The following is an 11,920-nucleotide window of genomic DNA, read 5'->3' on the forward strand; positions in this document are numbered from 1 at the left end:
CACAGGCTCCAGATGCGCAGGCTCAGTAGTTGTGGCTCACGGGCCCAGTTGCTCCACGGCATGTGGGATCTTCCCAGACCAGGGCTCGAACCCGTGTCCCCTGCATTAGCAGGCAGACTCTCAACCACTGCGCCACCAGGGAAGCCCCATTACTATTTTAAATATGGGGAAACAGCTACAGAGTCTGAGGGGGTCGCCTGCCTCCTAAAGGGATACCCCAACTTCTCCATTAATCAGATCCTGTGCTGTCCCCCAGTGCTCACGAGGGCAGTGAAGGTCAGATGGTGTGCAGGGCGTGGTGATTTGCATATCCTAGGAAGGAGACAGGACTGAGGTAGAAGCAACGACTTAGAATATTTTGAAATCAGCTGCATGAGCATGTCCTTGAGTTTTCTGTATCCCGGGCACCCACCCCAACAAGGCACATGGATTGCGTTGGTGCCAGAGCAACCCAGATACCAACGAGCTTCGTGCCTAGTGTTCGCCTCCTCTCTAAATGACAGGCAGATTCTATTTCCGCTCCTCTCATAAATCTAGGGTGCTAACCTATATGTAATCTGTATTTTGGTGGAGAGCACAAATGTCTGCAGGAAGTTAACATAACTCCAGACAGCTGATAGAACACGTGCCAGCCTCTGTCTCACATTCCAGCCACACCATCCCTGAGTTGTTCTTTGGATCATGTTAGGTGACACAGTATCTGGAGAGGACCAGCTAGCCAATGGTCCATCAATTTCCAAACCCACTGGCTCAGGAGACTTTGAAACCCACATTGGTTTGTGGATAGTGACGGTATTTCTTGCTGAGAGAATTGGGCAACACAGGGAGACTATAACCATTTTCCTTAGGAGATTTTTGGTCCTGGTTTTGGGGTGTTGCTGGGTTGGAGTGACTCATGTATGTTCCCCACCTTCTTGAGATTAACCTTTAGAATGGCAGCAGACCCTATAGGGAGGTGGCTCTGGAGTCCAACAGGCCTGGCTTGAATCCTGCCCACCACTTCCCTAGCTGTGCGACCTTGGATAAATTACTAAACCTCCGTGAGCTTCTGTTTCCTTCTCTGGAAAATGGGGGAAATGATAGTACCCACCTCCTAGGGCTGTTTGCGAGGATTCAGCGGGTTACTAGAGATAAAGCATTTAGCAGGACCCCGGGCACAAACCAAGTGCTTGTGCTTTTGTGGAAAAGTTCCAGTTGCTGAGCATCCAAAACGGACTGCAGCTGCTGAACAGAGCTCATCTCTAAGGGCAGGCGCAGATTTTTGGAACCTCACTGCCAAGGAAAGGGTCTCTTAAAGCTTCCTTTGGTCACTGAACTATTCCTAAGTGGAGCTGCCCTGCTTTTCAGTGCCTGGTTAAGGCAGCTGAGGTTGGTTATAGCATCTGGCTCCCCTGAGATCAGAGACAGGCAGCGCCATCAAGCACAGGCCCAAGAACAGTTCCCATTGCTCTTACCACTTCTCCATCCTCCAGAGTTCTCTCTGGCAGTATTTCTGCCAAGCAGGCATTGGCAGGGGCCAGCTCTGCCCTGTACCTTTACCCTGGTCACCCCCAATTGTTCTTGGGCCAGTGCCACTTTTAGGGATAAAAAGAGCAAGCTGCAGAGTTTCTGATGGAATCTGGAGCTCCGGGGCCACCCCACATTTGGGCAGAGAGCATGTGGTGCTGAGACCTGGCACCAGGGACAGTGCTGCAGAGGAGCCGGGCAGCTGGCCTGGTGGAAGTACCAAGCCCACCGCTGCCGGCCTCTGTCAAGGGCTCCTCCTGCGGGCTCTTTTTCCTCTTTGCTCACGAGGGAAACGCGGCAGGCTCTTGGCTGGATTCTGGCTGGCCCTAGGGGATCCAGGTGGTGGTGGCCCTGGGAGTGGAGGAGGGGAAGTGTCTCGGGTCATGGGGCCACCTCTGTTCACGGTTGAGCAGTTGTTTCCTGGGAACGGGACACCACGAGGGACAGGAAAAGCTGAAGGACAAAACCTCACTTTTGTTTTATAGAAAATTGTACAAGCTGGCGACAAAGACCTCGATGGGCAGCTAGACTTTGAAGAGTTTGTCCATTATCTCCAAGATCACGAGAAGAAACTGAGGCTGGTATTCAAGAGTTTGGACAAGAAGAATGATGGTGAGCGTTGCCCCCGGGGGCCAGCGGCGGGCCCAGCGGTCCTGGGCCTCTCCTCAGGGCTGGCTCCCGGCTCACGGCCTTTGTTGTTCCAGGACGGATCGACGCGCAGGAGATCATGCAGTCCCTGCGGGACCTGGGAGTCAAGATATCTGAACAGCAGGCAGAAAAAATCCTCAAGAGGTGAGTGCGTAGCCAGCCCCTGCGTCTGGTTTAACAAAAGTGTGACGAAAGAAAGTTTCTTGGACTCACTCCCTCGTGCCGTTCACTGTATTGACCCTGTTTCCACGAACTTTGGCTTCTGGTGGTTGGAAGGGATGAATAAGTAACCCCTCCCAGAGACCAGCCGCTCCCCGGGTTCCTGGTAAGCTCCCGGTGGTAGAATCACAGATCACCTGGCAGAGTACCTGAGCGCCAGCCACCCGCTAAGAGAGAAGACTAGTGGGGGATTTCAGTAGGTGAAAGGCCAGCAAGGAACACCCTTCTCTGCCCTGTCATGCAGGGGCAGGGCTCACGTGGCCGCCCTCCACTGTGGGGAACTTCTCTTAACACAACGCTCAGATGTGCTGCCCCGAAAGGCATCCCGCAGGCCAGGGGTGGTCCTGGGGACTGGCATCGTTGCTGTGCTGGGAACTCGCACAGAACAGCCCCAGAGCCACTTCCTGTCCTCCCGAGCGTTCCCAAGTCCCAGGGGCCCGAAGCCGGCTGGTCAGGGACAGCAGCCTCTGGCCCTCGCTCCCCTCCGCGTGGAGGGTGCGTCCTCGTGCTGTGCCGTGGCATGTGCTTGCGTCACTAACCTCCGCTCAGAGCACTTATTTGTGTTGTTTCTCCTCTCTCCTCTGCATCCTCCTTTGTCTGTCTGTCAGAATACGAACGGGCCACTTCTGGGGCCCTGTCACCTAGTAAGTATCCGTTGTCACTCTCGGGACCACCTCCCTCCTTGACCTCTGTGCCTGATCAGAACGGGGTTCTCGTGGGCCCTTAAATCCCGTTTTTGTGCCAGGTGGGATGTGGAGCCACCTGGCCTTTTCTCCTCCAGGGCAGAGGCGCCTTCTGTGGTTTCCTGGTGGCCACGCGCCTGCCCTCGGCTCCCCTGGAGGTGGGAAGTGCGGCTGACAGATGGGGCCTGTTTACAGTTGGGCGACCCACGCATTTGTCTTGCAGCATGGACAAGAATGGCACGATGACCATCGACTGGAACGAGTGGCGAGACTATCACCTCCTGCATCCCGTGGAAAACATCCCTGAGATCATCCTGTACTGGAAGCATTCCACGGTGAGCCCCGTGCTCCCGGGGCCGGAAGGCGGTTTCTGCCTCGTCCGTTCATGGGGTCCCCTTCGCCCAGCATTAGCCCCCATCCTGGTGGGGGTTCCCAGCCCACCTCCCCTTCAATGGCAGGGCTGTCTACTTCTCTGCCAGCCCTCCACATGCTCCCTCCATCTGCCTCATGCCGGCCAACCTGAACGGCCCGCCCATGCCCCAAACACGGGGCTCCCTCTGCTAGAAACAATGCCCTCCTGTCCCCACGTGCTGCCTGTTCTTCAAGGTCCACTGTAAGCACCCTCTCCCCGAGCCTCCTTGTTCTCCCAGAGCCTCCTGAGGGCTGCTCTGTAGAGATCCAGTAGCAGAGCTCTTCAGTTTCTCCCCCCGGCCACCCCATTTTTTGTGTCATTTCTCTCTATGGCAGACGAATACCTCCCCACTGCTCTTTCACCCCCGGTCAGAAACACACAGAGCTCTGCACCCTCACCGGTAGTGGCCCCGTTGACCCCCTGCCCGTGAGCCCCCTTCATGCACAAGCATCCCTTTCTGCTGGTCCTTGCTGAGTATCCCCTGGTGGCAGTCTTATCCATCCTGGACCGTCGACTCCAGAAGAGGAGGCCACAGGTGCTCCTCGTCCTCTGTCTCCCGAGGTGCCCTCAGGGGACGCCTGGCATCTTCATTGGGTGAAATTAGGTGGACGCTCTGTGGGTAGGAGCCGCTGCCCCGTGGGTCTGGCCTGCAGCCCCAGGGTTGGAGCAGAACTGGCTCTGCCTGCCGAGCCAGGAGGCCGCCTGGGAGAGAGGGCATTACACAGGCAGCACAACCCTCTCATGTTTGCAGAAGCCTTGCATAATGTTCTGCCAACGTGATCTGGTTACACATCGGGTTTCAGAAGAATTTTTATCCCTGACTTGAACCTTCCAGTACAGCTAGCCTGGTGATCCTCAGCTGAAATGCCTTTGTAAGCTGTTCTTGCAGGAGCCCCTGGCAGTGCCCAAAAGGGCTGTCCGCGTGGTTTTCTACCTGCGTTCTTCCAGCTGTGCTCTCAGTTCTAACCTGGGCCTCTCCAAGGCCACAGACAGCTCAGAGCTTTGCTGCCTCCACATAGCGAAGGGGTAGGGGGTCCACTCTAGGCGGCAGAAGGCTGTGGACCTAGCTGTCTGCCGGCAGTTCTGCCACAAGCGTCGGGAGCCTGCTAGATTTATCGTTGTTGGTCTTCCTCACAGATCTTTGACGTGGGTGAGAATCTGACGGTCCCCGACGAGTTCACGGTGGAGGAGAGGCAGACGGGGATGTGGTGGAGACACCTGGTGGCTGGCGGTGGGGCGGGGGCCGTATCGAGAACCTGCACGGCCCCCCTGGACAGACTCAAGGTGCTCATGCAGGTACGCAGGAAAACAGGCCCCAAGCCACCTGGTTTCCACCTTGGGTTTCTTTGGTGGGTTGGTTTCCCCTCCCTTATCTGGGGCCCTGCTTTGGGCCCATACTTTTCTAACCCAGTAAATCAGATTGGAATTATTGCTTAGACAAGGGTGACATTAGATCTTGGCCTAGGTGGCCTTTTGCACATTAGATCCTGGCCTAGGTGGCCTGATCTAATTTTATCTGAGGCCCTTAAGCCAGGAGTCACATTACGGGGCCATACTGGGGGCAGATGACCCCAGTGAGAACTGGGGTGTGGCAGGAACCTGTTTCCTTAGGTGCACCTTACATAGGCCACCACGTGGGGGGCAGTGCAAGCGGATCCTCATCTGGCCTGGACACCATTCCCTTGGCTGGGCACCCGACTCCACGTCCACAGGGCAGGTTCAGCTTATGCTGAACCCAAGTCAGGAGCAAGGTTGTGAAATCGAGCTGCCTGAGGACACACCAGTGGACTCCAGTGTCTTTTGAACAGTGGCCAGTCACCCCCTTGTCCCCTGACTTGCGTTCTGGCACTTTTTGTGCCAGGAACCCTGCTCAGAAAAGGCGTCATCCTTTCCTTAGCCCCTCAGCGCCCCCTGGGCCTGCCTCGGTTTGAGGCCTATGTATGGAAGAATGAGAACTCCCTTCTGGTGCTGAATCAGGGAGGCGAGTGTTTCGGGGAGAGGAGCTCTGGGCCTGGCACCCGACCCGGGGTCCCACCGTCCCAGCTGGGTGACCCAGACTTCACCCCCAGGAATTCTATTCCTCTGGAAGCTAAGGGGTTCGAACAAATTGCCTCATCAGTTTGTTTTTCTTAACCAAATCCCCAGGAATTCCGTAGAGATTAAAAGCTGTCCTTGGGTGAAATGACAAAATGCCAGGGATGTGCTTTAAATTAATGGGGGGTGGGGCATCAGTTGGCTGGTTTGATGATGGTTGAAGCTCATTATGGGTTCATGGAAGCTCATTATGTAATCCTCTATACTTTTATATATGTTTGAAATTTTTCCATAATAAAAAGCTCAATTTTTTTTTTTTTAATTTATTTTTTGGCTGCGTTGGGTCTTCGTTGCTGTGCGCGGGCTTTCTCTAGTTGTGACGAGCGGGGACTACTCTTCGTTGTGGTGCGCGGGCTTCTCATTGCAGTGGCTTCTCTTGTTGCGGAGCATGGGCTCTAGGCCAGCAGGGTTCAGTAGTTGTGGCACGTGGGCTCAGTAGTTGTGGCTCGCGGGCTCTAGAGCGCAGGCTCAGTAGTTGTGGCTCACAGGCTTAGTTGCTCCGTGGCATGTGGGATCTTCCTGGACCAGGGCTCAAAGCCATGTCCCCTGCATTGGCAGGCAGATTCTTAACCACTGCGCCACCAAGGGAGTCCAAAAAGCTCAACTTTTTTTAAAGTAGTCCTTGTGGAGGTGTTTAGCATGGGGTTGGCACCAGCAGGTGCACAGCAGAATCTAGTGGGACCTAGAGCAGCCACGTTAGACTCTCAGGGTACCGAGCTGGCCTCAGAGTACCACGAGGGCGGAGCCTGCCTGCCAACCTCGATCTTGGCTCTTTGTCAGGCAACAGTGGCCCTGTGGCCACTGAGCTCCTTCTGACCGCTTGTCCTCCCCCCCAGGTGCACGCCTCCCGCAGCAACAACATGTGCATCGTGGGTGGCTTCACCCAGATGATTCGAGAAGGAGGGGCCAAATCACTCTGGCGCGGCAATGGCATCAACGTCCTCAAAATTGCCCCCGAGTCGGCCATCAAGTTCATGGCCTATGAACAGGTGAGGACCCAGCTCCCCAGGGAGAGTCGCCCATCAGCAGCTGCTTCCTGAGCTTCCCCTGGAATGAGGTCCCTGCCCTGTTGATTCCCTGGAACCTGGAACCAGTCCTTGTACCCGAGGGACAGCAGGGCCAGGCGGGGGGGTGGGAAGGCCTGAGCCTGACCCCAGCTCTGCCACCAACCAGTTCCACTGGGGGCCAGTTCCTTCCATTTCTGGGCAGCATCAAAAGTGCCAGGGACACCAGGTCTCGGCTAAACCTGACAGGCTCCGGGAGGAAGGGCGGGGCAGGAGCAGGTGTGCTGGTCTCTGGGGGGTATCAGTCTGTTTGCTCCCTGTTCCAGATCAAGCGTCTCGTTGGGAGTGACCAAGAGACTCTGAGGATTCACGAGAGGCTTGTGGCAGGGTCCTTGGCAGGGGCCATTGCCCAGAGCAGCATCTACCCGATGGAGGTGAGGGCCATGTTGGTCCTGGGGCGGGCAGTGCGTGTGGAGGTGAGGGTGCGGAGTGGGCTGGGCTCACACTTCCGTCGCTTCCGTTGGGCTCTGCAGGTCCTGAAGACCCGGATGGCCCTGCGCAAAACAGGCCAGTACTCGGGCATGCTGGACTGCGCCAGGAAGATCCTGGCCAGAGAGGGCATGGCCGCCTTCTACAAAGGCTATGTTCCCAACATGCTGGGGATCATCCCCTACGCTGGGATAGACCTGGCCGTCTACGAGGTGAGGCCCTAGAGGACTCAGGCCCCTTGAGCAGCAGGAGAGATTCAGAAACCCCCTCCTGGCCATGTGTCACCCCTCCGTCCCCCTTTGTCTCCTTCCAGACTCATCTGTCCATTGCAGGGGTCTCCCATCACACTGCCTGCCCCTGGCAGCCCCCAGGTTCTGTACCCCCGGGGGCTTGGCAGGCAGATCTACAGAGCACGATGCCCTGGGGGCTCCCTGGGCCCCCAGCAGACTCTGGAGCACAGGAGTCCGGCTCTCGGGGGAGGGAAGGGAGGAGCTGCCCCTGCGTCATCCCTGCTCCCCATCCTATCCAGAAATCCCCAGTGACAGCAGAAACAAAGGGCAGGCAGGCCGGGAGCCCAGCCAGCCCCAGGCCAGCCCAGGCCGGCCCAGGCCAAGTGAATCAGGTTACAGTGGCCTCACGGATCCCATGTGATGGGGCAACGCCTCCTGTGTGGATCCGATAACTGTCCCCTCAGCCCCCCAGTCTCTCACTGCCTCACAAGCCCTCCCTTCCTGGGGCCTGCAGGCCCTTTGGCTCATCCCCGCCCCCCTCTGCCCTTTCAGACACTCAAGAATGCCTGGCTGCAGCGCTATGCAGTGAACAGCGCAGACCCCGGCGTGTTTGTGCTCCTGGCCTGTGGCACCATGTCCAGCACCTGTGGCCAGCTGGCCAGCTACCCACTGGCCCTGGTCAGGACCCGGATGCAGGCCCAAGGTAAGGCTGGTCTTAGGCCAGTCAGTCCCCAGGGGCCCATCTCCCCGGGCAGGTTGGGATGTAGGAAGGAGCTGGCGAAAGGCCCCTGACGGGCGACCTCTCTCCCTGCAGCCTCCATTGAGGGCGCTCCGGAGGTGACCATGAGCAGCCTCTTCAAACAGATCCTGCGGACCGAGGGGGCCTTCGGCCTGTACCGGGGGCTGGCTCCCAACTTCATGAAGGTGATTCCGGCCGTGAGCATCAGCTATGTGGTGTACGAGAACCTGAAGATCACCCTGGGCGTGCAGTCGCGGTGACGGGAGGGAGGCCAGCCCGCCCGCGGACTCGCTGATCCTGGGCCTGCAGCCCCGGGATGTGTAGCCATCTCATTCTGTGAATGTGCCAACACTAAGCTGACTTAAGCCAAGCTGTGAAAACCCTGGGATGCACCTGCAGGGGTGGGGGCAGAGCCGGCAGGCCCACTGGGTCTGTCCTGCTGGCCCTGGCTGACCCTCGTGCCCATTCCAGGGAAGACCTGTGGGTGTTCCTCAGGGTCCAGGGCTCAGCAGGACACAGGCTCGCGTGCGTGGGGACAGGACATTTCCTGTGCTGCCTGCCGAATAGCTGGGCTGGGAGGCTGGCTTAGTTCTTCCATCGCGTCCTCGCAGCCAGACCATTGGCGCGGGGCGCCTGCGGGCCTGCTGAGCGTCCTCCCCGGGCCCACCTTGCTTCCTTCCTTGCTGCTGTTTTAAACGGTAGGAGGAGGGCCCGCAGCCCACTCCCCCCGCCACGCTGCTCCTCTCCGCCCAGTCCGTGGGGAAGGGTAGTTCTACCTGACCTCGGCCCGACTTCCCAGCCGGCAGCGCAGCCACTGGCAGGGAAGAGGGAGGAGTCTGGCTTCTGAGCTGCCCCGCAGACGGGCACCTGGATGCCCGTGTGCATGACGAGGGCAAGGCTGCCTGGCGCCCTGGTGCATGGCTTCATGGGTCCTGGAACCCAGAGGGCCTCTGCTCCCTGCTGCTGGGGGGCTCATGGGGCTCTGAGCTGGCCCCGGCCTCTGTCAGGACTGGCACCAGCTCAGAACCAACTCCCTCTCCCTCCCCGCTGGCATGAGGGCAGTGGGCATTGTGTTGAAGCAGGAAGGGCAGTTTCTGCCCTGAGTCTGCACGCCCTGGTGAGAGGAGGAAAAGGTGTTCAAGGCCTTAATTATGTATTGTTGGAAAAAGGGTTTTGTTCAGAAAGACAAGCTGGACAAATGTACAAGTTCTGTTCTTCCAGGGGGAAGACAAAGAGAGCCAATGGCTTGGCTGACCGTGTTAAAGTCTGTTTCTGACGCCCCGGGGATTCGTGTCCAATCCCAACTGGGGCAAAGTGGGACCAGCCTCACATTCCACTGATGCAACGTATCACACTGCTTGGAGCCTATTTATTTTGTATTTATTTGAACAGAGTTATGTCCTAACTATTTTTATAGATTTGTTTAATTAATAGCCTGTCATTTTCAAGTTCATTTTTTATTCATATTTATGTTCCTGGTTGACTGCACCTTCCCAACACCTGTGAGGTGGGGTGGGAAGAGGAAGAAGGGGGCCGTGGGAGTGACCCTTCTCGCTGCTGCACCATGTCTGTCCAAAGAAATTCCTTTCGGAACTGGTGACAGAAGAAAGGCAAGAAGGCAGAAGGGCCCTGATCACGGAAAGACAGTCCTTTGGCAGGTCAGGGCAGGGCCAGCACCTAGGAATAGGAAGCCTTAGGATCTGAGGGTTTGATCAGGGGGCAGGAAGAGTGGGGGAAATCTCAACCCTGTTGAAGATGGAAGTCCAAATCATTTCTTGGACTGGGAGGGATTTCTTTATTCACACTTTTTGAAAGACAAGGCAGTGAGGTGCCTATCACTGTGAGTTTGGGGTGGGGGCCAGAGGAGAGGGCGGCCGGCTCCCCACCCGTACCCGTGAAGCGGGCTCCCTCTGTCCTGGGCCCCCCGCTACCCCTGCTCAGTAATGCTGGTCAACGTGCAACTGCACAGCCACACTTCCATTCACCGGAACGGCCTGATGAGGACAATTTAAATAGGATGCAAAGATCAATGCAAGCTTTATTGTTATATATGATTAGAGTTATAACTGGAATTGGTGACAAAGCAAATTAAGAAAGAATTGGAAGTTGTCATTTAAAACAGCCTTCTAATAAAGTTGTTTCAGAGCTGATGACGGAGCCATGGTTTTCCTGACCTGGGCTTGGGTGGCATGGGGCTGTTTACATGTTAGACTACAAATCCCTTTTTCTCATGAGAGAACATGAGAAAGCTACCCCTCAGAGTAGCTACCCACTCTGGGCTTCTGGAGGCACCCCCTCTTTAGAATGGATGTTCATTGGATTTGGGGTGCTCTGACAGGTCTCCAGTGCCCCAGGAGATAGTGAGTCTGGTCCTTCCTCAGCCCTCCCCTGATTCAGCCCATGTCGAGCAGAGTTGATCCCTGTCTCCTGCTTGAAGCACCTCCAGACACCACTGTGCCTCTCTTCACTTCACTGGCTGCCCCTCCCCAGCCTCAGATTTGGCTCCTGCCCATCCTTCTGGCTTAGAGATGCTGGAGGGCCCCCCTGGACATCCTTTATTCGCTTTCTGGGAACAGGGAATGTGTCTGCAGTTGTACCTCTAGCACCTAAGGCAGTGCCCAGTGCACAGAGTGCTCAGTGAAATGTTCATTAAATAACTCGACACCCCAGTCGCCATCCCCCCACTGACAGCCCTCGGTGCCACTGGCTGGTGGGGGACTGTATGGGGAACGTGCCGGGGGGCTCTGGCATTCAGAGGCTGTAGGGAGACACAGAAGTGTGCCCTTGCGTGAAACGCATATACCACTTGTGCTGGGTTGAACAGTGTCTCCCCAAAATTCTTGTTCACTGGGAAGCTCAGATGTTGCTTGATTTGGAAGTAGGGTTTTTGCAGATGTAATCAAGTCAAGATGGGGTCATCCTGGGTGAGGGTGGGCCCTAAGTCCAATGACTGGTGTCTTTATAAAAGAGGGAAATCTGGACAGGCAAGAGAGCACCACGCAGGGAGGCCACGTGAGGACAGAGGCAGAGGTTGGAGTGATGCATCGATATGTCAAAAAATGCCAAGGATTGGGACTTCCCTGGTGGTCCAGTGGTTAAGACTCCATGCTTCCACTGCAGGGGGCGCGGGTTTGAGCCCTGGTCAGGGAACTAAGGTCCCGCAAGCCTCGGGTGCGGCCAAAAAGAAAACGATCGCAGGCAGCCACCTGAAGCGAGGGGAGAGGCAGGAACGATTTCTCCCTCAGACCCTCCAGAAGGAACCAACCCTGCTGGCACCTGGATTTCTGGCTTCTGGCCTCCTGAACGGTGAGAGAATTCATTTCTATTGTTTTTGGCCATCCAAGTTCATGGTGATTTGTTACGGCAGCCGTAGGAAACTAATATGCCACTTGCGTCAGCTTGTTACCAGGGTAACAGGCATAAACCATTTCCTAACCATTGGGTCTTGTCAAGTTGGTCGTGTCCCCCTCCCCCCCCAACCCCGTCCAGGCTTCTCCTTGGGACGGTGGCCGGGTCCCAGGTTCCCAGGTCCTCAGTTCCTTCCAGCTGGGAGTGGGGCTTCTCCAGCACAGAAGTTAATTTTGGGAGGTGCTCTGAGGTGGGTGACTCTTGATGTGTCACCAAGCCAACCTCCTTCCTTTGTTCCTTCATCCCTCCTTCCAGTCTTTAATCGAATGTCACTTTCTTACAGAGGCTGTCCCTGGCCACCCTACTTCCAATGGCAGTCCTGTTCCACCCCGCAGCCCAGCTCATTCCCACCCCGTTTGTTTTTCTCCCTTGCACTTCTCCCCGCTAACTAGAGGGTGTGGGTACTTGCTGGCTTTCTCACTGCTGTTCACAGTAGGTGCCCGGCACCCACTACATGCTTAAAGAATAGTTACTAATCGGATAAAACC

General features: G+C 56.5%; 1 protein-coding gene across 6 annotated transcripts in view; it reads left to right on the forward strand.

Moving 5' to 3' along the window:
- Nucleotides 1–10,174, forward strand: part of SLC25A25 (solute carrier family 25 member 25) — a 34,429-nt gene extending 24,255 nt beyond the window's left edge. For 3 of the 6 annotated variants that reach the window (XM_007194613.3, XM_007194615.2, XM_007194617.2), the window contains exons 2-11: nt 1,992–2,118; nt 2,211–2,298; nt 2,982–3,017; nt 3,280–3,391; nt 4,606–4,764; nt 6,399–6,551; nt 6,893–7,000; nt 7,100–7,267; nt 7,838–7,988; nt 8,100–10,174. In XM_007194613.3, the coding sequence (XP_007194675.1) occupies nt 1,992–2,118; nt 2,211–2,298; nt 2,982–3,017; nt 3,280–3,391; nt 4,606–4,764; nt 6,399–6,551; nt 6,893–7,000; nt 7,100–7,267; nt 7,838–7,988; nt 8,100–8,284 (1,287 nt within the window). In that variant the 3' untranslated portion in view covers nt 8,285–10,174. The remainder of the gene's footprint in view (nt 1–1,991; nt 2,119–2,210; nt 2,299–2,981; nt 3,018–3,279; nt 3,392–4,605; nt 4,765–6,398; nt 6,552–6,892; nt 7,001–7,099; nt 7,268–7,837; nt 7,989–8,099) is intronic. The other 3 variants (XM_007194614.3, XM_007194616.3, XM_007194618.2) reach the window with 1 other exon arrangement.
- The last annotated feature ends 1,746 nt before the right edge of the window (nt 10,175–11,920 follow it).

Source organism: Balaenoptera acutorostrata, chromosome 6, assembly GCF_949987535.1.
Source record: "Balaenoptera acutorostrata chromosome 6, mBalAcu1.1, whole genome shotgun sequence".
NCBI classification, from domain to species: Eukaryota; Metazoa; Chordata; class Mammalia; order Artiodactyla; family Balaenopteridae; genus Balaenoptera; species Balaenoptera acutorostrata.